We start from the raw sequence: 24185 nt of genomic DNA, 5'->3' as shown, positions 1-24185 counted from the left end.
TTTAAGCCTCCGTTTGGCCATATATTTTGCCAAATTTACCTGTTTGTTTATAGATTTTATCCATATTTTGGCAAATCTCTAAATTCTAAAATCCAAATCCCAAAACTAGATCAAAAGCTATTTTTGGCCCAAAATATTACTATTTGGTATTTAAAAAAGTTTCAAAAATTGTCCTAAACTTTATATTTTATAAAAAAGCCCACTTTCTGTTGTTATGACCCAACTAATTCATATATACCTACTTTTCCCTCATTAAACTCACGCGGCTTTGGCCTTCTCTATAAACGGAAGAAAACTTTAGCCAAAGTTGTTGTGCCAATCTGTGGCAATCCACTGCAAAGATAAAATTTTGAAGGTAATTTGCTAAAAACTACTAATATTTGTATAAATTTTCTTCATATTTGTTTCGCTTGTTTTGTATGAAATTTCTTTAGAGTTGTTTGGTATTTTTGATAGTTTTTAAAATTTATGAGTATAAGTCACATTTCATATTTTTTCAAAATAAAAGTGAAATATATTTTAAAAAATTTCATCTTTAGACCAAATTTGATCAAAATCAGATTTTTTAAAATAAATTTGGTAATGTCAAAAACTAGCTAAAAAAGGAGTCTTATTTTGAAATTAGGAGCATTCTAGAATGTTCCAACTCCTAACGAATCAAGGCCGTTCAATTCCCTAGCTCCAATAAAACCACGGATCCCACACACGAAGCTACTCCTCTTTCTCTTTTCTCGATTCCCCGACTCACCTGATAGTCAAGACGCCCCCTCCTTCCTCTTCTCGCCGCTACTTTCCATTGGTACGTACTCATCGATCGATGATTATAACATTAATTGTTTAATCGATTTTACAGTTTGATTTTATTTCGTAATTTGTAGTGAACTTTGATGTTAATTTTGTAGATCTATTCGTGTTTTTGGTGTTTAGATCGAATTTTGACTTAGTAAAAGCGATCGAAGAAGAAGATGTTTGGAAGGACACCGAAGAAGAGCGATAGCACAAAGTATTATGAGATCTTAGGAGTTCCGAAGAGTGCTTCTCAGGATGATCTCAAAAAGGCTTATCGTAAAGCCGCCATCAAAAACCATCCCGACAAGGGAGGCGATCCTGAAAAGGTAATTTTACTGCTTTTTTCCAGGGCTTGTGTTTATAGATTACCTATTTCAGCAATTGCTTCTACCTCTGTGTACAGATTGGTCTGTGAATTGATTTAGATCTGTAATCTGTTAATTTTTATTCTTTGTATTGTTTATGCTTTAGTTGAAGTCGAGCAACTTGATAATGTTTAGTGGTTGTTTAATTATACCCTCAGATTTAGCTGAACTATAATAGAGGTATTGCCCTTAATATAATATCTTTTTTAGGTTTAATAGTTTGTGATTAATTGCTGCACCCAAGGGTGTGACTTAGTGGTCAATGAAGTGGGTTGAAAACTATGAGGTCGATATATGAATCTGTCGAAGCCTCAGTGGGGACAAATTTACAGGTACCTGTGCTGGTGGGAGGTAGCAGGTACCTCGTGAAATTAGTCTAGGTTGGCTCAAGCTGGCCCGTAATCACAATTATTAAAAAAATAGGTTGTGATTAATTGGGCTGCATGCCTTCTAAATTAGCCACAATGTGTACGTTGTTGTTACATTGTGAACTGCAATTACTGTTATGTTTTGGTTATGTTCTGTATGTAGCTGAGAGATATCTCGATGAATCAGTTTTGTTCTTTGGTTCTTTTAGCTTAAGGAGCTTGCCCGAGCTTATTAGGTTCTTATTGACGGTTGATGAATTATTTGGGTTTTTTGGTTCTTTCAGTTTAAAGAGCTTGCCCAAGCTTATGAGGTTTTAAGTGACCCGGAGAAGCGTGATATATATGATCAGTATGGTGAGGACGCTCTCAAGGAAGGAATGGGTGGTGGAGGTGGTGGACACGACCCATTTGACATATTCCAATCCTTCTTCGGCGGAAGCCCCTTTGGAGGTATGTTTGCTGCACATGCTTGAAGTTGAATTTGCTTTCTTTGTTTTCACGTTTGTGAAATTACTTTATCTACAATTTTTCTGATGTCCAGGTGGTGGAAGCAGCAGAGGTAGAAGACAAAGAAAAGGAGAGGATGTTGTCCACCCTCTCAAGGTTTCTTTGGAGGATGTTTACAATGGAACATCAAAGAAGCTTTCACTATCTCGCAATGTATTGTGCGCAAAGTGCAAGGGGTGAGTATATAGCTTGATTAGTTATGTTTCAACTTCATTTTTCATTTGTTATGGAGTCACTGTAGTGTGTGCCAGGGGCGAGTATTTTTCACTATGCCACAATATCTTGCATTCACGATTGTGTTATACTGTCATTTCCAGTAAAGGGTCTAAGTCAGGTGCTTCAATGAAGTGTTCTGGCTGTCAAGGGTCTGGGATGAAAGTTTCTATTAGACAGCTTGGTCCATCCATGATCCAGCAGATGCAGCACCCTTGCAATGAGTGTAAGGGTACTGGTGAGACAATTAATGACAAAGATAGGTGCCCACAGTGTAAGGGAGAGAAGGTTGTGCAGGAGAAGAAGGTGTTGGAAGTTCACGTGGAGAAGGGTATGCAGAATGGGCAGAAGATAACATTCCCAGGCGAGGCAGATGAAGCGGTAAGATATTTAGTCACATTTTTGAAATAATTTGTTTATAATAACTGAATCTTGACATGAGTTCATTGATTTGTGCTTTTGCAGCCGGAAACTATTACTGGAGACATAGTTTTTATCTTGCAACAGAAGGAACATCCTAAGTTCAAGCGAAAGGGAGATGATCTTTTTGTTGAGCACACATTGACCTTGACCGAGGCCCTATGTGGTTTCCAGTTCATCTTGACTCACCTAGACAACAGACAGCTGCTGATCAAGTCCCAACCTGGCGAAGTTGTCAAGCCTGGTAGGCCCAATAACCCCTAATGACCGTTAAAGATTATTTTTAATGCACTTGGAGTCTCCCATAATAGGCTGCTTCATCAGTTAATTCCCCTGGCCAGTGCCAATCTTTTAGCATTGCCCTCAAATATTTGCCATTTATGAGTCAAAATGGCAAATATAGGAACCTTTTCTTCCCAGGTCCTTATGCAACTATTTAGATTCATGTAGTCATGTGGTATTTAAGCCTCTCTCTCTCTCTCTCTGCACGTGCGCATGTGTGTTTTTTCTATGTTCTGTCTGTCTCCTGCCCTTGGTTAAATTTGGTTGTGGTTCACTTTTTGGTTTCTGATGGATAGGCTGTAGTTCTGAAAATATCTCGTGGATACTGACCACAATTTCTATTGGCTGTGCAGATCAGTTTAAGGCTATCAACGATGAAGGAATGCCAATGTACCAAAGGCCTTTTATGAGAGGGAAATTGTACATTCATTTCACTGTTGATTTCCCTGAGTCATTAACCCCAGAGCAGTGCAAGAACCTTGAAGCGGTGCTGCCGCCAAAACCCAAAATGGAAGTGTCTGAAATGGAATTGGATGAATGTGAGGAGACCACTTTGCATGATGTGAACATTGAGGAGGAGATGCGAAGGAAGCAGCAAGCAGCCCAAGAGGCTTACGACGACGATGATGATATGCCTGGTGGTGCACAGAGAGTCCAATGTGCACAGCAGTAATTGGGTATGCTTCAAGAAATTAACAGGGCCTACTCTCCCCTGGTAAAAACCATGACATTGTCAGGAATGTTGCTATCTGTGGTAGGAGGTAGATTACTAGTAAAGGAGTTGGGAATCTTTATTATGCAAACTAACACTATAAGCAGAATTTTACTGCTTGACAATTGCAAGTGTGCTTACATGTTATTCGCAATTTGTTAGTTATTTTATTCAATCGAACACCTGGCATCTTACTTCTATCCTTTTTAATTTCAAGTCCGAATGTGAAAACGAACGTGAACCTGCCTGAGGAAACTTGTGAAAGTCATTTACATGTATTTTCTCACTAATGAATTGGCATGCCTGCTCGTTATACTAGAACAGAGATGGATGGTGGACGATAGTTGGATCTTGATGACATTGACACCAGATCACTAGTTCTCTGGTTCAAAGTTATAACACGGAGGACTGCCTTTTTGAGTTACAAAAGAACGATGTGCTCCAGAGCAGTATAGCACAGAATGAGCAAATAATAAACATACGTTACTGGTAAGAGTAAAACCATAAAAAGTTAGCCTAAACGGGGAAGGGATCCCATCATTGTGGTAACACTTGAGCAATCGATAGTAAAAGCTTATATATATATAGATATATATATATATATATATATATATATATATATATATATATATATATATATATATATATATATATTTTTTTTTTTTTTTTTTTTTTTTTTTTACTATAATAGATTTAAATGTCCTTAAAGCTATTTACAGACAAATATAAAGTCCAAAAAGTACTTATAATAAGCTGACAGCTTATAAGCTTACCATTTACATAGATGAACTTAAGAGTTAAGCCCAACCTATTGAAACAGGACGACTAGTTCTTAGCCTTTCTGCTAAATAAATCTCCGATGACTGACTTGAGAAAGAGTCGATCAAATACTCCTGGAGGATTAATAGTCTTAGCCATTTACAATCTGTACTAAACTATGAAAGGAACGAAAACCTGCCATTCATCTAACAAATAAAAAGAACATTTATTTTTTGTGTTCTTGATCTGATCAAACAACATTTTGTCACACAAGTAATTATGATACTTGAATCTTACGTTGTTTACTTTGATCTGGTAAAACAACAAGTTGGAAAGTAAGATTTGTTGTTTTGACCAGTGGATACAACTACAAGAAAACCCTATATAAAGAAAAAAGTTCTTGTTTAGAGTAAGTTTTGAGATTCACAAACCACTATCATCCATGGCTATTAAACCGTTGTTTATGTTAATTGCAAGAATCCTCACATTTGTTTTCCTACTCATATCACTCATCGTCCTCGCCACAACGGATGATTTTAATCAAATTTCTACTTATCGGTAAGTTTGGTTAACTTATGACCTTTATCTACGTGTACACAATCACATGTCACAAATTCAAGCTGTCAAAATAGGCTCTCGCATAAATGCAAAGTAGAAAGTCACGTATAATAGACTCAATACGGTCCAAATCTTTCTTGGACCGCGTGCATAGCAAGAACTGAGCACATCAGGCTGCATTTTTCTTTTATTTATTTATATGTACATAAAACTTCATCGAAAGAAGCATAATTCTCGTTGAATTTTTTGGTGGTTGTAAATTAAATTTGCAGTTACACGTTCTCTGTAATTGTTATTGGATTAGTGTACACATTCCTACAAACTGCCTTGACAATATTTCATATGATCTCTGGCCAAAACATTTGTGGAGATGTCTTGACTCACTTTGAATTTTATGGTGATAAGGTACGTCTATATACTTTGATCTTTTTAGAAACTCGAATATATGAACAATATTGAATTTAATAAGATGAAATCAATTTTTTTGTATCTTCATAAAACTTTACAATACCACGGCAACATTATTTGAGTGGATAACAAATTTGATATCTTAATGACTTGTATATTATATGATTAATGGTGAATGAAAATATTAAGATTTTTAAAAAAAAATTAGTTTGAGAGTAAATGCGCATCAAAGTATATAGGATTTGATATGAAGAGGTAAAAAATTCTTCAAACTGTCGGTACACAGAACATAAACTTTTACGGATAATATCGGGGTCGGCTTTTATTTTGTAATTTTGTTTTGGGGGCAGGTTTCTTCCCACATATTAGCCACTGGAGCAACAACAGGTTATGGAATTACCTCTGGAGTAGCTGCCAGTCTTCTTCTGATAGCATTCTTCTTCTCTGCAATTTCCTCTGTTTTTTCTTCTTTTAATCTCCATAATAAGAGTTGAATTCCCATATATTGTTATATGTAGTAGTGTAGTCTGTAGCCCAAGTATTTTGTGTTTTGGACGGCTAGCGTTTGTCCATAGATTCCCAAATTTGTTTTGAAAAATCTGATTTGGGTGAAGTTTGGTTTGAAGATGAGGTGTGTTTAGACATTAGTTTTCTAAACATATTTTATTTTTTTTTGAAAAAAACATGAAACATGTCTTATACCCACAAGTTCTAAAAATTATTACAAATACCCAACATTACCTTTATCAATAACATTCATTATATTATCGCAAACTATAATCTTGAACATAAATAAATTTGGTACAAAATTATTATTTTTATAATGAACTACATAATACACTATCAGATGACCGAAAAGACGAAGCAACATTGTTACAAAATAATAAATTGTGAGCTCTTTTATAAAATACAAAAGTTTAGAGCAACTTTTATAAAATGTAATAGTAATATTTTGGGTCAAAACTAGCTCTTGACCTCGTTTTGGGATTTGGGTTTTGGGTTTTGGGAATTTTCCAAAATATGGATAAAATTTATGAACAAACATGTATTTGCCAAAAAAATTCAAATATATTTTGGCAAAATCTATAGCCAAACGGGTCCTTAGTATACTTTATTTGTTTCTACTAGTGATTTATAGTTTAGCGAGTGACCATTTTTTGAATACTGTAATCCTCTCATCTAAAAAACTAAGCCGGGGCGGATGCACATTAATCGGATTGGACTCACTCAGATTTTTTGAACATTTTTGAAGTACTTTAGTTTAAAATTAGATTCTGCGAGGATTGAGCTCTATGATAAATAAATAAACAAATATAACATGTAATGATTTTAGTATAACTAAAAAAACGAATTTAGTTCTATAATTTTGAAAAGAAATTTCTCTTCTTTTGTTATAATGTACAACTTCTGAATACCGGATTTGCTGGTGGTACTCTTTTCAACTTTTTAGCTTTTATGTCGTTTTAGTGATTTGTTTTTTAAATGATGATACCGTTCGTTAAAAATTCTGCGTACGCCCTGTTAATCTAAGAAAGTATTATTTTATAAAATTAATTATATCTTCAACATATCACATTACGTGTGAACTTGATTATTTGATAAGACTTGAACTCTCACATTAATAGCCTGTTTGACCGTGTTTTTTTTAGTCAAATGCATTTTTGTTTTTCCAAAGTTAAGTGTTTCATTAAGTTTTTAGAAGGAAACAAGTGTTCTGAGAAGAAGTAGAAACATTTTTTTAGGAGCAGAATAAAGTAGCTTTTTACCAAAAGCACTTTTGAGAAAAATACACTTACAAGTTTGGTCAAATACTAATTATTGTTCAATAATATTTTTTAAATCGATTAGCCAAACACAAGTTGTTTCTTCCCTAAAGTGCTTTCATCACACTTTTGAATACTTTTCAGAATAAACTAATTTTAGAAGCACGACCAAACATGCTATAAATTAAAAAGTAAATTTTCTTGACGTGAATGAGCTTTGCTATCTCTCACCAACAGAAGGTAATAATAACCACTAGGGGTGTCAATGGTTCGGTTCGGACGGCTATTTTCTAAAATTTGTACCATATCTATTTTTCGGTTATTCTATTATGCATAACCAAAATTAGACTTTTCGAAACCGTCCCAATCATGTCGGTTTCTCTTCGGTATCGGTACGGTTCGGTTAATTTTCGGTATTTTTTAAAATGTCATGTAAATGTCACTAATAAAAGTAGAATACAATAACATATGTATTTTATAGGACTTAGCATACTCTCTAGATAGTTTTACTCTTTAAAAGGTGATAAATTAAGAAAATATTAAATATGGCTAGAGTATAGATCCATCAACTATTCTACAGTAGCGTAAAAGAAACTAAAAAAAGATATTAACCGAGTGAAAAGATATTAACCAAGCTGGAACTCAAGAATAAAGTCTATAGAAGATTAAATATTCAAAAAGATAAATATAAATCATATGAAAGGAAACATATTCAATACATTGTAGTTTGCTACTAATCGCTAGAATAGCTTGTGTCTTGCTAGTGAATATGTTGGAAAAAATTTAGTTTCAACATAGGAGTATCATTATAGGTTTGAGAATTAAGATTTTGAGTTTAATTACTTGTTTGCTTGTAACCGTTTTCACAATTCTAAGGCACAAGAAAAATTTTAATACATTATTATTCTTAAACTTAATATATAAATATATTTTTCACATGTAAATTTATTCGGTACAGTTCAGTATTTTTTTGATTTATTTTTATAAAATAAAAACCTATACTAATTATCGATAATGTTATAGATTTATATAAAATCTATGATTTTATTAAAAGAAACCTAGAAATCGATTCGGTACGGTATGGTTCAGTCGGTTTAGTCGATTTTTAAATATCTATTGACAACCCTAATAACCACCAAAAGATGTGGTGCAACGGATGTAGCTGCTCTTTCCTTAACTAGAGGTCTCGAGTTCGAGCCCTGAGTATGAAAAAATCTTTGGTAGGGAGTGTTTCCCCTGGAATGGGCCCTATGCGGCGCGAATTCGAATATAGTCGGGTTTCAATACAAGTACCGGACATTGGACGAAAAAAAAAAAAACAGAAGGTAATAACATATAAGTCCGAAATATTTATAAATCAACTAGTAAAATGATCAAAAACTTTATTCTATTTAAAACGATGACGTTCGTGACACCAAATGTAGACATAAAGTCAACGATTTGCAATTTGATTTCTAGCTTTATCATTATCTGTTTCATCTGCAATTATATATTTATTAATCAAGTTAGTCGTACCCTTTCTTACACGAATAAACGACGAGAAAATTATATTAAATGCATTATTATTGGACCATAAACGTTACTGTTCCATGGGAATTTTAAATAGAATACCATAAATTTCTAGCCAAATGGATTTATAACAAGGACCAATTATCTGTATTTGAAAAAGGAATATATTGGAAATGAGCATGTCTACGTTCTCAATTTTGGCACGAATAAACTTATGTAATCTTATCACAACTGTATTATAGATTATTATAAGAGATTATGACAAATAATTCAACCTACACAGGGCACATAAGCTGAGTCATTAAGCTTAAATAATATTTACCTAACACAAAGGCGAATCTACATGTAAGTTGTGGGTCATCGGAATTAGGTAACTTTTGACCATACCCAGTGTATATATAATGAAAATCACTAAATATTTTATAAATATGATAATGAAATCAATTATTATCGTATAATAATTTAAAAATTACAAAAACTCGATAAATTTAAAATCCTAGATCTGCCTCTAACTTAACATAACTCTCCCTCTCCAACTCCAATTTCCTGCACGAGTTTTTCTTCCACCAGTCAGTTAATTTCAAACATAAACAAAAAAGATCTTTTCCTTTTTACGGACACTAAATGAGTCAACGTCCTAAATTGATAGATCGTAGAGTAGCATTTGTTTCAAAAACAAGTGAAAAAGTTTTTCTCTAAATATTTTTTAATGGCGAAAAAAAATAAAATTTGATTTTTTTCAACCCAATGTTATTAGAGAATTTTTTTAGTTTATGCAATAACCGAAAACCTTAAAAAAATTTACTCCAGAAAAATCTTTCAACAGTTATCACACGCCACCAACTAACCATGTCACAATCTTGGGAACAAACATTGAGTAATGTAGTAATCAACTTGCACAGTCATTCACCCCCGCACCCCCCACCCCCCCCCCCCCAAAAAAAGACACGCAGTCAACTTTCACCACTTCAAACAAATAAAGAAAAAGATTTTAAAAAAAATTCTTTCCTTTTAAGTTTTTTCTTGTTTTTATTTTCACTTGGTGTTCATTATTTTTTTTGAACATGTCTTATTCGGATTTTGGATCGGAAAATTTCACTTGCTTTCTTTCAAAGATTATTTCATTTCACTCTTAAACCCGAAATCTTTAATTAAAAATTAAAAATGAAGAAATACTCAATTTGCTTGTTCTTTCGTAACATCAAAAGCTATTTCTTTATTGTTACATATATAAATTTAATTTTTACATTAAAACCCATCTTCCCTTTTCTCTTTCTCTCAATCTCATCTTCCCTACCCTCCATTGTTCAAAAACCCCGTCTTTTCTCCGCAATTTCTTTTAGAAAAAAAAGAAATACTACATACTTTTCTTGACGCCCAAATACCATCTTCATTTCCATATATGGAAGGTGGTGAACTGAGTGAAGGCACTCCAGAAGAATTAGGTGAAAACAGATTAAATTACTCTAGCTATGGCTTTATATTTTCTGTTGGAATTCTTATAATCCTCATAGTCATTACCTATGCTTCTTATTTGTACATTCGAATGCGATCTCGCAACAATTCTGCCATAACAACAACAACAATAACGACAGTTGAAAATGGAATGATTTTTATTCAACAAGGTCTTGATGAAAATACTATACGGACCTATCCAAAGTTATTATATGCACAAGTTAAGGCTCACAAAGTAGGGGATACTGTATCTTCTTCTGGCTGTTCTATTTGTTTGGCTGATTATAAAGATAAAGATATGCTTAGGCTATTGCCTAATTGTGGCCATCTTTTTCATCTCATTTGTATTGACCCTTGGCTTAGGCTTCATCCCACTTGTCCTATTTGTAGAAATTCTCCACTTCCTTCTCCTTTGGTTGAGGTAGTTCCTCTTTGATTGGTTATATGCAACGCGCAATGAATACTGCATACCAAATAGTTATACAAAAAAAGAAAGTGGTTCTCTTGCAACAAGGAAAATTGAGTCCATTAATTACTCCTCATCAACAAATTCAAGAAGGTAGATGGTTTCTTTTCCTTTTCAGTTCTTTTTACTTTTATTTTTATTGCGTTTTTGAATTCACCTTCCACCAATACAATTATTGGGATAACTCTGTATACATCAAAACTTAAACTGATGAAAAGAAGTCAAGACATAAACATAGTGTAATTTTTCTTTTTGATTCTGTCATGTTTTCCTTGTCCGGTAAATACTGCAAAGTACTATACACTTTAGGTTACTCCAAACGTATAAATTAATATAGTAAGTCCTACAAAAGGGAACTTGCACAAAATTATGGGGGAAGTACACAAATAGCCATTTTTAGGGCTGTTATTTAGGGATTAGTCAGTACTTATATTGTCCTGAAATTTAAACTAAAAATCTTAACTTCAGATTTTTGTATCCTGAAAAATTAAACTAGAAAACTGAAATTCAAGATACACTAACTAATTTCTAAATAACAGCCCTCTAAAATGACTACTTGGTGTCATTTCGACCAAAAGTCTAATCTTACATTGATCTTCAGATTGTTTTCTCTGGTCCACAAGTATAGTATTTATTTCAAGCAGAGTTTTTTTCCCCTTGTTCTACATACACTGAAAATAGCCACACAATGACACAATGATGTGCATTGATTGCCATAGGCCAAAGAAAATAAACAGGCAAAGTTGTAATCGAAGAATTAATAAAGAATAAGGCAAATCGATCGTGCATATAGTCAATTGCATAGATGGCTTTGAGCTGACAAATAAATAAAAAAACAAGTGGTTAATAACTTCACACTGTACGAGTTCCAAGGCATGTAGTGGAGGGCATATTAGAGATCTGGAGATGCAAAGAAATAATTGTTCTGACAATTTTTTAGATTTTAAATTGTGACATGTAAATGATCATAATCTATACATAAAAATCAAAATTAATTAAAAATTATGATCTTTTATTCGAACCATCGTGTAAAAGTTTTTGATAATATTGCTACATATACATTTGTGTGTATTGACTTGAAGATAAAGAAATTGATTGTTCGTCTTCTTTTAGCATAGTTAGGAAGGTTCTAACTGGAAACAGTAATTTCTAGATCATTAAGTTTCGAACTCAGTTATACAACAATATTCAGATTGTTACATTTTAGCAAGTAGAATATCTCCTTGGAGAGGCGCGGTTGGGGATATTGACATAATGATTATTAACAAAATTTTAATTTTTGAGAAGAGAGAGTTGCTCAGGTGATAAATATTGTTCGTTCTAGTAAGATTCGGGGTTCGAGAGAGCAAAATGAAAACTCCTCAGGAGGGATAAAAAAAAGAAAGAAAGGAATACTGGGCACAACAAATGAAGCAATTGGTTGATGAAAAACTACAGATGAAGTTAAGGATAAAGAAGAATCCAAAGAAAGAAGAAAAGCTGTATAATAACAAGAAATTACCAGGGATTAGGTGATTTAGTCAATCAAGCAAAATTTATTTAAATCTTCATGTATAGATATTCCAGTTGCTATATGGTACGTGCGCATCTAATCATTATCGGATAATAATTTTTAAATTTGCGTAGAAACATAAAATTAATAGATAGCCAGTTAGACTACCACTTGGTTGGTGTCAGGGCAGCTGCAATTTAATTTACAGGTGGATTCTTAAATGGTTTCGTTCTAATTACTAGAGTTGGTAAACCCTATATTATTTGGATTATTTCCTACTCACGTCATCTGAAAAGATATTCGTATAATATTTGGTTGAAGTTAATATATATATATATATATATATATATATATATATATATATATATATATATATATATATATATATATAGTTTAAATTGAAAAAAGAGAAAATTGATCATTTCAAAAGTTGCAATAGTAAATCACAACATGAGCTATGATCACGACATCTACAACAACGCCTTCACTTCCAAATAATTTAAGTTGGAGTCGGCTTACGATTGGAGCATCTAAACTTTCAAATATCCTATCAATCTCATCCATAATATGCGATAATTCGGCAGATTTTTTTCTATAATCAGACATGCTCACACAACTCATAATATATCATAATACAATAGAGTACACCTAAGAAACCAATCATCATACTATAGTTTAGGGGTACATAGGTCGGGTTAGTTCGGATTTTTCAATTATCACATCAAACCAATGGTGTCGGGTTTTTAAATTTATAAACCAAACCAAACCAACAAAGTCGGGTTTTTCAATCTCGTTTTTTCTCAGGTTTTTCGGATTTTTTTCCGGTAAAGTCTTCATAGCATAAAATATATAACTTGTGCTCCAAATATTTCTTAAGTCCTAGTAAAATACAATTATATAATGTATTTTTCAAGAAACTAACACAATAATATGAGATAAGTCATAGCATTATACTAAAATATTCAATAACAAAGATAAAATAATAAAATTATATAAAATAAATATTGCTAATTAATAAGCGATAATGAAAATTAACATAATCTAAAAATACTATATAGGTCATGCTAAAATAAGTATAGCTAATAAGTACTAATATTAATTACATAACTAAACACTAAAGAAAAAGATAAACTAAATTATGCATTTTTATTATAAACCAATATAAAACTAAAATGATTATCCAACACTATCTTCATTCCTAGTATTGAATTGAATTTCTTTTGTTAGCATTAGTATTAATTTGAACTTTGTTTGAGTTACTACATTTATGGGATTTAAAATTTATTTATCATTCAAGAATGTTAAGTCTAAACTTGAAATAATACGTTAAAAGATAAAACTGTGAAAAAGTTTAAAAAATATTTATAAATTACATTACAATATATATTTGCATGTATAAATATTTTTAAAACTTATATAAATGTACTATCGGGTTGGTTTGTTTTCGGTTTGACTTTTTTTAATTAAAACCAAACCAAACCAATTATGGTCGGGTTTTATTTTTCAATACCAAACCAGACCACATCGGGTTTTTTTTCCAGTTTGACTCAGATTATCGGTTTGATACGATTTATCGGTTTTCCTTGTACACCCCTACTATAGTTGCATTTAGATTGAGACATGACTATAAATCAATGACTATGTAAAGTGCCACTATATACTTAACTTGATGTCTTAAAATCAAAGTAAAAACACTAAGATAACACCAAATTCAAACCATCCAAAGATATAACTCCATTGTAGGTTACAAGATCAATCTTAACAGCAAATAAAGCTAATGAGAGAGAGACCAGGAAAACAATATTTGGTTCTAGCAGAAAGAGGTGAATTCAGGATTTAAATTTTACGGGTTCGAAATTTTAGAATAGGAATCTCAAGGGGTTAATTTCAGTGAAGGTTATCCAACTTATCATTTATTTCACAAAAGTCATTTATCTATTTTTCGTCACTTAAAAGTCACTTAACTTTACGTTTGTAACTTAAAAGTCATTCTAGTTCAAAACCTATAAAATATCCAATAAAAAATATGACATGGCATTACATTTAATTAAAAAAATATAAAAATAATGCCACATAAGCTTAAATAGATCATATCTAAGCTAGACCCATTTCTTCCTCAGCCCGATTTCTGTCGATTTTTTTGAATATTAGTTTTAACTTATTTTATATGAAAAACCGACCGATTTCAATCGGTTTCTTAAAAAATAAATTTTGCAGGATTCTAAAATAGTTTCCCGCATTTTCGCCAAAAAAAAACCCGACCGAAGTCTGTCGGTTTCGTAAAAAAAAATTATAAATTAAAATATTTTGGAAAACCGACCGACCTCAATCTCACATAACATATAAATGTACCACTTACAGACAAGAACAACAAGCTAATAAGAACCTATTTTCACAAAAATGCGGGAAATTATTTTAGAATCCCGCGAAATTTACTTTTTAAGAAACCGACCGAAATCGGTCGTTTTTTCATATAAAGTAAATTAAAACTAATATTCAAAAAATCGACCGAAATCGAGATGAGAAAGAAATGGGTCTAACTTAGATATGGTCTATTTAAGCTTAGGTGGCATTATTGTTAGATTTTTTAATTAAATATAATGCCATGTCATATTTTTTATTGGATATTTTATAAGTTTTGAACTAGAATGACTTTTAAGTTACAAATGTAAAGTTGAGTGATTTTTAAGTGATGAAAAATAGATAAGTGACTTTTGTGAAATAAATGATAAGTTGGATGACCATGGGTGAAATTAACGCGAATCTCAAGTACTAACAATTAGGTTTGGAATTTGATATATTTATTCATATTTTATGAATTTCTTAACACATACATAGATCTTACTTTAATTAGCTACTGAGTTTGCTGAATCCATACATTACACTCTATATCCGTCCCTGCCAACAAAAGGTGGCAGGCTAACCCGGGGGAGGCGAAGGCGAATTAGGCGATGGTGCGGAGTTGGATGAGTAGTTTTGAAGGACAGTGACACTCAATTTCTGGCCTAAAGCACAGTAGTTTAAGATGCTACACATATAGTAAAAAACCCCTGGCTCCATCAAAGTAATGTTGGCTGGACCATCTGTGTAAACCTTGTAAGGGTGATTAGCAGTGCAAAGTCCGTATTCTCTTCTTGATACTTGTATCACATTGTAAAGTTCTGGATCAAAGTCAAAATCTGCATGCCCCAAATAATAGAAACATAAGATAAACAAATTCAGTACTACTCCATATTTAACAACAGCGAACAACAACAAATCTAGTGTAATCTCACAGGTGGGATCTGGGAAGGATATTGTATACGCAGACCTTACCCCTACCTTGTGAGGGTAGAAATGTTGTTCTTGATAGATCCTCGGCTCAAAAAAAAATAAAAAAGGAAGCAGCAACAACAAGTAGTGACAACAGCAAGACAAGATTATAAGGAAAACGAAGCGGAAAAAACAACGGGTAGCTAGTAGTAAAGATCTAAGTATAAGAAAATATGAGAATAATTCTAATACTACAAATCCAGTAATATTTGTCTATGAATTAATTATATCTTCACAAAATAAAAAAAGCATTCTGTAAACTAAATGTAAAAAAGTTGAGAATTACAAAGAGTATCTCCAGGGAAGAAAACTTGGGAAGACGACCAGTTGGTGTAGAAGTTATTCATAGGAGGGATAGTCCAAATAGAGTCCCCTACTTTATAATGCGTAGCGTATGATTGATGCAACAATAATGCAAATGTTATCAAACAATGGTGATTTCGCATTTCCATTGATATTTTTCTTGGGAAAAGGGAGAAGAGAGGAAAGAAGATGACTGTAAATATTGATGGTGTTGCAGTTGCGAGGATAAGTAGTGGAAATGAAGAAACTGAAAAGTTTGAGTGAACGTAACTGTTTGTGCTACACTTGAAAAGTCAATACATAGTCCCAAAATACATAAACATACATCTTAAAGAAGTCCCTTCAATTTGAATGTATTAAAAATAGAGAAAAAAGCCGAATATAAAAAGACAGACATAAGCTTATTTCCTGAATTTTTATCCAAACAAACAACTAAGTAGACGTTTGGACATAAAAATTATAATTTAAAAAAAAATAGTATTTGGAGTTAAGTTGAAAATTAATATTTGGTCATGCATTTCACTTGAAAAATTATTGCAGTTTTGTGAATACGAAAAAAGAGTTTGATTTTTGAAAAACTCATTTTCGAAATTTTTTCAAAAACTTATAAAATTTCACGGACAAACATATTTTTGATAAAAAAAATTCTGGAAAAAAAAATCTATGGACAAATGGTCCTAAGTAGAATAGAAAGCTAACTTGTAACATGAGTTTAATGTTGGCAAAGAGTAAAGCAATTTAAAAATAAAAGATGAGGGTCATGTAGTGGAGGAGATAAGAATTTCATCTAGGGAATTCAAAAAATACTCTTGTGTAGCAGAGACATTCAATAATTTATATATATATATATAGACAAATAAAAGAATTGCCACCTACGTATATAATATAATATTATGACGCAGAGAATTTAGTTGAATTCCTTTGGTAAACACGGTTGTGTCACTGACCAATGCATTCATGTTGGAACCAATTACGTTTTCATTTCCAAAGACAATGAATTAAGATGTTAAAAGTCCTTCCTAAAAGGTTTATTTGCATTTATGCTTTTATGAGTAATTTATAAATTCAAAAGTTGGTAGCTTCCATTTTTGACAGGTTGATAGCTTCATATCTCTTTTCTGTTTTATATTGTAATAGTGAGCGAAAAATGATGGTCACTCCCTATCAGGGGTCATTACTTTAATAAAAGAGGCTAAAATTAAAAGGCTGCAAAGTCCCCTCAAGTAGTATTATGACCGTTATCACAGCCTCCAACAAAGTCAAATGATCTTGCCATATACTTGCCAGCTAGGGAAGTCACTCCAAGTTTCCAAAATTGTTTTTTTTTTCTTTTCTCAAAAGTATTTTTTTTTTCCTTAACTTGAGATGTTTAGCCAAGTTTTTTTGGGAGAAAAAAGTACTTTTGGGAAGAAACAGAAGTAGTTTCTGAAAAGTAGAAAAAAATAGCTTCTTTCCAAAAGCAGAAACAGAAGCAGTTTTGATTTTTCTTCTTACCAAAAATACCCTTAACAAAATATAGTATATACCAAAATAATTGTTAAACCTAATATTTAGGATATTAATGTATAAATATTTCTTATTATTTTTAGGATAGCTTTCTAATATATAGTGACTTAATTTAGGGGTGGATGCTTTTATATTTGTTGAATGAATTTTAATATATTTAACTTATATTAAAAGAATTAAGTACTTTTAAATTTTATTTTCATATTTTACTTAAATAAAATAAAGAGATTTAATTATTGCCTCTAATAACAAATTTTTAAGATTATTTATTTACTTACAATATTAACTATTAAGTAAATCTATTCATGTCCTTATTCGTAATTTGATACTTAAAAGCACTTTCTGAAAAGCTTAGTCAAACACAAATTATTGCTCAAAAGTGCTTTTCAAAGAGATTAGCCAAACACAAGCTAATTCTCTCCAAAAGTACTTTTTTCAAAAGCACTTATCAAAATAAGTTGATTTTTCTAGCTTGGCCAAACAAGCTATAATTTAGATTTACGTCACGACGTCAGTATAAGGAAAACCGTTTTTTTTTTTCGGAATTGTCCATCACATCCCTCATCGATAGAGAAGACATAATGGCGGATCTGTATGCAGGGGCAGCTCAATGATATTTATGGCCTAAAGCCAAACTTCACTAAGGGCCCCTAAGATTTTTGTTGTAGAAGAAAACTCATAATGTTATTTGAATTTTTTTTCTAGCTTTTTGAAATGCGAAGTTATTAATAATTTGTTTATAATCGATTTCTTCTAATAATTCTTTTCAATTGATAAAGAATATGTTTACTAATCAATATCAATAGATCTCTCAACTTTGTGTCTATACTAGTCCATTGACTAGGATCATATATGTTCCTAAGAGTATAATTATCCAACTTATTTAGAACTTCTCATTTTTCTTGAGGATATATGTTAGGTTTCTCGCCAGCTTCTCCTCCTTCCTCTTCTTCTTGAATTTTATTATTGTCTATCTCAATTATATTAGTGATTTGTTCATCTATCATAAAATCTTCCACATTTTTTTATTTAGAATTTTTACTATTCGCTACAAATTTATTAAGTACTCCTTTTGGGATTGTATTAGAGTTTCAATCCTTTTCCTTTTTTGACGTTTCGAACATCCAGATTCATATTTTCTAGTTGACATATTAAAACTCTAATAAATAACAAAAAAGATAATATATACTTACAAAGAAAATATATCCAAAAAAATTAAAAAGTAGATACAAATAATAAAATATAGAACAATCATAAGCTTTTGCTACTTCAAAATTCTTGATGTAACGCCAAAATATTTGAGAACAAATAAAACATATGGTACTTGTGTTCTGCTCTTTTATTTTGTGATAATAACTCAATGGGATTGGAATATAGAGAAGGCCAAAGGAACAATAGAAGAGTAAAATTTACTCCCTCTGTTTCAATTTAGATGACACACTTTTCGTATTAGTCCGTTCCAAAAAGAATGACACATTTCTATAATTGGAAATAATTCAACTTTAAACTCTTCATTTTACCCATTATACCCTTAATGAGAATCTTTTATAACCACACAAATGTCATGGCCCCACAAAGCTTTTTTTTGGTCTTGACTCGTCAAACTACCTCATCTAAATTGAAACAGAGGGCCTTTTGCAGAGAAAGATAAAAAGAGATAAAAAGAATGTGGGCCCATTTATAATAATGATGGTACATAAATGGTAAAAATTGCATGGGGCGCCCTATTTGGTCGCCCCTTTTTAACTTATACCCGTTTTGTTTTTCCGTTTGCATCCGTACCCATTTGTTTTTGTTAAAAGCGTTTTAAAAAGATGATTTTGCCCTTTTATAATAAAAGACTATTGATAAACCGCATGACAAAAATTTAAGCATATTTAGGCTGAAGTTTTAGCAAATAAATTAAAAAATTTCAGCTTGTTTAGCCTGAAGTTTCGGATAAAACTTAGGACAAAATTGTAGATTGCGTTACAAAATTTCAGCATATTTTGATATGAAGTTTTAGCAAATGAACTAAATAACTTCAGCATGCATTAGCAAAAACTCTTTAGAAAATTACATATTGCAAGACAAAAATTTAAGCATGTTTAGTCTTAAGTTTTAGCAAATGAACTAAATAATTTCAGCATGTTTTGTCTTAAATTTAGCAAATGAACTAAATAACTTCAGCATGTTTTGTCTGAAGTTTTAACAAATGAACTAAATAACTTTAGCATGCATTAGCAAAAACTCATTAGAAAATTACATACTACAAGTAAAAAACTTAAGCATGTTTAGTCTGAAATTTTAGCAAATGAACTAAAAAACTTAAGCATGTTTAGTAGAAAGTTTTAGCAAATGAGCTAAATAACTTAAGCATATTTAGTCTGAAGTTTTAGCAAATGAACTAAATAACTTAAGCATGTTTAGTCTGAAATTTTAGCAAATGAACTAAATAATTTAAGCATGTTTAGTCTGAAATTTTTGCAAACGAACTAAATAACTTCAGCATGTTTAGACTGAAGTTTCGGATAAAATTCATGAGAAAACTATAGACAGTAGGATAAATAACTTCAGCATGCATTAGCATGAAGTTTTAGCTTCAATGTGAAACAATTTCATGCTATATTAACATGAAGTTTTAGTTTCAACATGAAACAACTTCATGCTCCAATTCTTCTCGAGCGACCCCATTTCCTTGAAACTTGTATTTTTTTTTCTTTTCAAATACTTAATATTGTTAAAAAAAAATGAACAAATACATTAACTGTTAGAAATTTTTTGGGCCCCACGGCTTTACTTGTTTGGCCATTAGGCCGGCCCTGTCTGTATGGAGACTTCCGAGTGCTTAAGCACTCATTGCTTTTGACCAGATTTAGTAGAATTACATAGGTAATTAACAAAATAATTTAGATTAATATTGAGTGAGAACCCACAATTAAAATTATTCCCTCTTCTTTTCAAAAATTTATCCACTCATGACTTTTAAATATTGGATTCACCATTGAGAAGATACTATTGCTAATATGGGAAGACGTAATTCTATTTGTTTCCTACCTAATTAAATACTTCGAAATAGCCTATTCTTTACATACTTACACCAATTTATAAGTGTTGTCTTCACTAATTGAGGTGAGTAAGTTTAAATTTTCGTTTTTCTTTCTTGATAACGAATTCTTATTACTTGTATGAACTTTGAACCTTTTTATTCTAGTATACAAATTGTCCCTTTTAAATTGCTTACGAATAATATGAGATGTCACTGTTTAATAGAGTATAAAGTAAGTGAATAAAGACAGAGCACAACACAAAATAACACATGTAATATAGTGGACATTATTTAGCATAGGACTAGGTGTCAAGGGTGCATAATTTGCTACCGTGCACCCTAAATCAGGATAATAATTCCTCCCCTCAATTAATTTTCAAATTTAAAAAGTACCACTCAACAGTTTCTAGCCGTTAAGACCAAAAGCATCATCTTTCTCCTATCCCTCTCACTCCCCCCCCTGGGGCTATCAGCAAGACAAGATTTTCACTTACCAAAATCAAGATTTTTGCTTCCCAATTTCACTCATTCTTATCCCCAAAATCTTTCTCCAAAGCCCATTTTCAGATTTCAAGAAATGAGGGCTATGAAGGGAAAGCTACTCAAGAAATTGAAGACAATAAAAACAATTGGGTATTTAAAGCCAGAAAGAATCCTCCATTCAAATGCATCAGATGGGTATATTCAGTACACTTCACCACCTCATTCAAATTCTCAATCTCACTTTCACTCTCCACTAACCCCAATTCAGGTCAATGAAAATCCCAAAAAGAATATTCAAAACAATGTACATGAACAAGACCCTGAGATTATTGATGTTTGTGAGCTAATGAAAGATCTTGATGATCAAGAAATGGAGCTCGACGACGAAATGGACGATAAAGAGAACATTAGACCTGATTTAAAGGTGAAAAAGTCTGAACCTTTGAAAGAAAATGTGGAGAATTTCAGCTCATTGAAGTCAAAGGTTGAGACTTTTGATGAGAAAGTTGCTCCTTTTTCAGAACTTGATGTGTTGAATTTTAGGCGGCCGGATTTGGATTCAGGTACTCTTTTTGATCCAAAACTTCTAGCTGCATTTGAGGAAGCAGTAATGGTAGTAAAAGCTCAAGAAGCAGAAAGAAAAGCCAAGATTGAGGAAAAGATTTTCAAACCTTTAGAAGAAAAAGAATTAGAAGACGACGAAGAAGAAAATGAACCGCCTTTAAAAACACGGAAAATTGAGGAAATTATAGACCCCTTATTGGAATTTGAAGAGAAATGCCCCCCTGGAGGATGTGATTCAGTAATTCTTTACACAACAGGCCTTAGAGGGATACGAAAAACGTTCGAGGAATGTCATAGTATTCGATTTTTGTTAGAGAATTTTCGTGTTATATTTTTCGAGAGAGATATTTCTATGCATTCGGAGTTTAAGGAAGAATTATGGAGAATTTTGGATGGGAAAGTTGTGCCGCCGAGGCTGTTTATTAAGGGAAGATATATTGGTGGAGCTGAAGAAGTATTGACATTACATGAACAAGGGAAGTTTAGGCCATTACTTGAAGGAATTCCAATTGATCAATTTCAATGTCCATGTGAAGGTTGTGTTGGAATGAGGTTTATTGTGTGTTTTAAGTGTAATGGGAGTCAGAAAATTGTGGTTGAAGATGGGGTTGAGGCAATGAAATGCCCTGAATGTAATGAGAATGGATTGATTGTGTGCCCTTATTGTTGTTGAATAGTAATTCAATTGATTGTTTGTTCCTTTTTGTATTCCTCATATTTTGAGGGTGTAACATTCTTTTGTCTTTGTGTTTTGAGTTGAAATGTTATTTTCCATTACATATTTTGGTAGAAAGATTACTACCATCTCCAAATGGGAAAGATAATATTTGGTTTCTTGCCTTGTGTTCTCTTTTTGAGATTTGGGGGCATTAGTGGTAATTGCTAAGGTGCTTTCTGAAGTATTAACCATTGGCTAGTGCTCAGCTCCAACTCTGTTTCCAACCTTTTATTTCGTATATTATTCCTAATACCTCTTATATAATCTTGCTATACGTCTAAACCTTTTCCCATTGATAGTTGGACTGTTCAAGGAGGTTCTTGTAATTTTCATAATCGAAAGAATCTTTTTCTCACGACTGGGTTGATGTTAGATTGTGGCAACAATTCTCAATATTTGAGCTGTGGAAACTAAGTTTGTGGCCATTTTATTTGGGGGAACCGAAATATTTTGCCTAAACAGATCAGTAAAAGGGAAGTGAAATTGGCCAGTAGATGCCTTTAGAATCAAGTGGGGGTTGCCCTTTAGAAATAAAAATTGCAAAAAAGTCACACTTAAAATTCAAAGCTATGGCATAAAGAAGTATTTGAGTCATTTATGCCACTATACTAAAAGCTTTTCTTATGTCCAGATGATTAAAAAATGTAGAAAGACAATTTATTTAGACAGGTAAAGACAAATATCTATCTGTGCTTGTTTGTTTTTTATTGGCACTGTTAGAGAAGGACCACGTGCTTAACTTTATATATACATAGCACCAGAAAGAAAAAGACTGAACGTTAATGATGTCCCATGATTCTTGTTTTTGCATCGAACGTAGCTTTTCTATCTCTTGTTTTATCTTTCAAACATACCTTTTACAACAAAAGTTTGAATATTCTAGTAAAAATAAAAGAAAAAGGAACTCATTTCGTGATTAATGTTATAACAAAATACACTGAATGTGTGATCTTTAATCACGCCTTTGGTTGTTTTTTTTCAAATTATACTGAAGGTGCAATCTTAAGTAGTGCTTTCAATATATCAAAAAGTTGCATTTTGCTGTTTCGAGCTTGAACTTTCTCCTGTTTCGTTTTTATTTTATTTGGTCTTTGCTTTATTTATTATTTTTCTTTTTAGTTTTTCTTGCTCTTTTTTTGTTTGGACACGCTCTCTTCTTATTCTCAATTTTGTTTCAATAGCCTGGTGCCAACAATAACAAACAAAAAAATTAAACCCAAAACAAAAAAAAGGGAAAAGATCTAAAGGAGTCCATGCCGTATTCAATTTGTCTTATAAATATCTTTCGTTAATTTATTGGCTCATAAAATTTCTCATTGTTATTTTTTGTCCTAATTTTACCCCTAACTCTAACGGCCTTCTATATTGGTTTGAGGAGGCTTTTAGTTTAAAAATAAAGGTACAAATTTATAACAATAACAACCTAGTGAAATTTCACAAGTGGGGTCTGGGAGGGTAGGATGTATGCAGCCTTACCCCTACCTTGGGAGGACAAAGAGACTGTTTCCGATAGACCCTCGGCTAAAGAAGATGGAAGAAGCGCTGATAGTAATTCATAGCAAGACCATATATTAGGAGACTAAATTGAAGAGAGCAATAAATAATATGAAAGAAGTACCTATAGCAAGAAATAGCAAGACAATCTATTCCGGCCCTTCCTCGGACACCGCGCATAGCGAGAGTTTAGTGCACCGGGTTGCCCATACCTATAGCAAGTAATAGCAAGGCAATCTATTTAGAAAAACTAAATCCGAAGTCTAATAGCAATAGAGAATATGAAAGGAGCACTGATAGTAAACTAAGGAAGTACTGGTGACAAGTAATAACAGAACAAGATATGCAAAAAGAGCAAACTCAAGGTAAAAGACTACCATACTAACACTAACACTAACTCTAACGAACTACTGAAGACAAAGGGAAACAGATGATTACCTACTAACCTTCTACCTTAATCCTCAACCTCCACACCCTCCTATCCAGGGGCATGTCCTCGGTTAGCTCAAGCTGCGCCATGTCTCGCCTGATCACCTCTCCCCAAGACTTCTTTGACCTATCTCTACCCTTTCTCTTACCCCCAAGGCCAACCTCTCACACCTCATGACTGGGGCATTTGTGCTTCTCCTCTTAACATGCCCGAGCCATCTCAACCTCGCGTCTCGCATCTTTTCCTCCATGTGGGCCACTCCCACCTTGTCCCGAAAAACT

The 24185-nt window shown here is 32.4% G+C and overlaps 3 protein-coding genes and 1 long non-coding RNA gene across 5 annotated transcripts; 3 read left to right on the top strand and 1 right to left on the bottom strand.

The window, feature by feature from the left end:
- Positions 1-659: 659 nt before the first annotated feature.
- On the top strand, positions 660-3836 carry LOC107825388 (dnaJ protein homolog). 2 transcript variants are annotated; one of them, XM_016652245.2, is made up of 7 exons: positions 660-799; positions 928-1115; positions 1807-1972; positions 2064-2205; positions 2347-2623; positions 2708-2906; positions 3298-3836. In XM_016652245.2, the coding sequence occupies exons 2-7, from the start codon at positions 966-968 to the stop codon at positions 3615-3617; spliced, it is 1254 nt and encodes a 417-aa protein (XP_016507731.1). In that variant the 5' UTR covers positions 660-799; positions 928-965; the 3' UTR covers positions 3618-3836. The 2 variants fall into 2 exon arrangements, with proteins under 2 accessions (XP_016507731.1, XP_016507732.1); XM_016652246.2 differs by having other exon boundaries at positions 663-799; positions 903-1115.
- Positions 3837-4793: 957 nt separating this feature from the next.
- LOC107825394 (CASP-like protein 4D1) lies at positions 4794-6001 on the top strand. Its single transcript, XM_016652251.2, has 3 exons — positions 4794-4973; positions 5246-5378; positions 5732-6001. Exons 1-3 carry the CDS (start codon positions 4858-4860, stop codon positions 5873-5875), a joined length of 393 nt encoding a protein of 130 aa, XP_016507737.1. The 5' UTR covers positions 4794-4857; the 3' UTR covers positions 5876-6001.
- An 8835-nt stretch (positions 6002-14836) lies between these two features.
- On the bottom strand, positions 14837-15790 carry LOC107825392 (uncharacterized). Its single transcript, XR_012698162.1, has 2 exons — positions 15665-15790; positions 14837-15245 (listed from the first exon to the last, which is right to left on the bottom strand). It is a non-coding gene; the product is annotated as an uncharacterized LOC107825392 (long non-coding RNA).
- A 4830-nt stretch (positions 15791-20620) lies between these two features.
- LOC107825390 (uncharacterized) lies at positions 20621-22171 on the top strand. Its single transcript, XM_016652248.2, has one exon. The coding sequence runs from the start codon at positions 20793-20795 to the stop codon at positions 21933-21935; it is 1143 nt and encodes a 380-aa protein (XP_016507734.1). The 5' UTR covers positions 20621-20792; the 3' UTR covers positions 21936-22171.
- Positions 22172-24185: the final 2014 nt, after the last annotated feature.

This window comes from Nicotiana tabacum, chromosome 13 (genome assembly GCF_000715075.1).
Source record: "Nicotiana tabacum cultivar K326 chromosome 13, ASM71507v2, whole genome shotgun sequence".
Lineage (NCBI taxonomy): Eukaryota > Viridiplantae > Streptophyta > Magnoliopsida > Solanales > Solanaceae > Nicotiana > Nicotiana tabacum.
This window is presented reverse-complemented; position numbering and strand designations above follow the sequence as displayed.

What these genes read in the sequence shown, in the direction of transcription:
- LOC107825394 (XM_016652251.2), top strand. Translation starts at nt 4,858, where the DNA reads ATGGCTATTAAACCGTTGTTTATGTTAATTGCAAGAATCCTCACATTT. An exon ending in AATCAAATTTCTACTTATCG is followed by an intron (nt 4,974 to 5,245) that starts GTAAGTTTGGTT and finishes TTAAATTTGCAG; the next exon opens with TTACACGTTCTCTGTAATTG. An exon ending in TTGAATTTTATGGTGATAAG is followed by an intron (nt 5,379 to 5,731) that starts GTACGTCTATAT and finishes TTTTGGGGGCAG; the next exon opens with GTTTCTTCCCACATATTAGC.
- LOC107825390 (XM_016652248.2), top strand. Translation starts at nt 20,793, where the DNA reads ATGAGGGCTATGAAGGGAAAGCTACTCAAGAAATTGAAGACAATAAAA.
- LOC107825388 (XM_016652245.2), top strand. Translation starts at nt 966, where the DNA reads ATGTTTGGAAGGACACCGAAGAAGAGCGATAGCACAAAGTATTATGAG. An exon ending in CGGCGGAAGCCCCTTTGGAG is followed by an intron (nt 1,973 to 2,063) that starts GTATGTTTGCTG and finishes TCTGATGTCCAG; the next exon opens with GTGGTGGAAGCAGCAGAGGT. An exon ending in TGGCGAAGTTGTCAAGCCTG is followed by an intron (nt 2,907 to 3,297) that starts GTAGGCCCAATA and finishes TTGGCTGTGCAG; the next exon opens with ATCAGTTTAAGGCTATCAAC.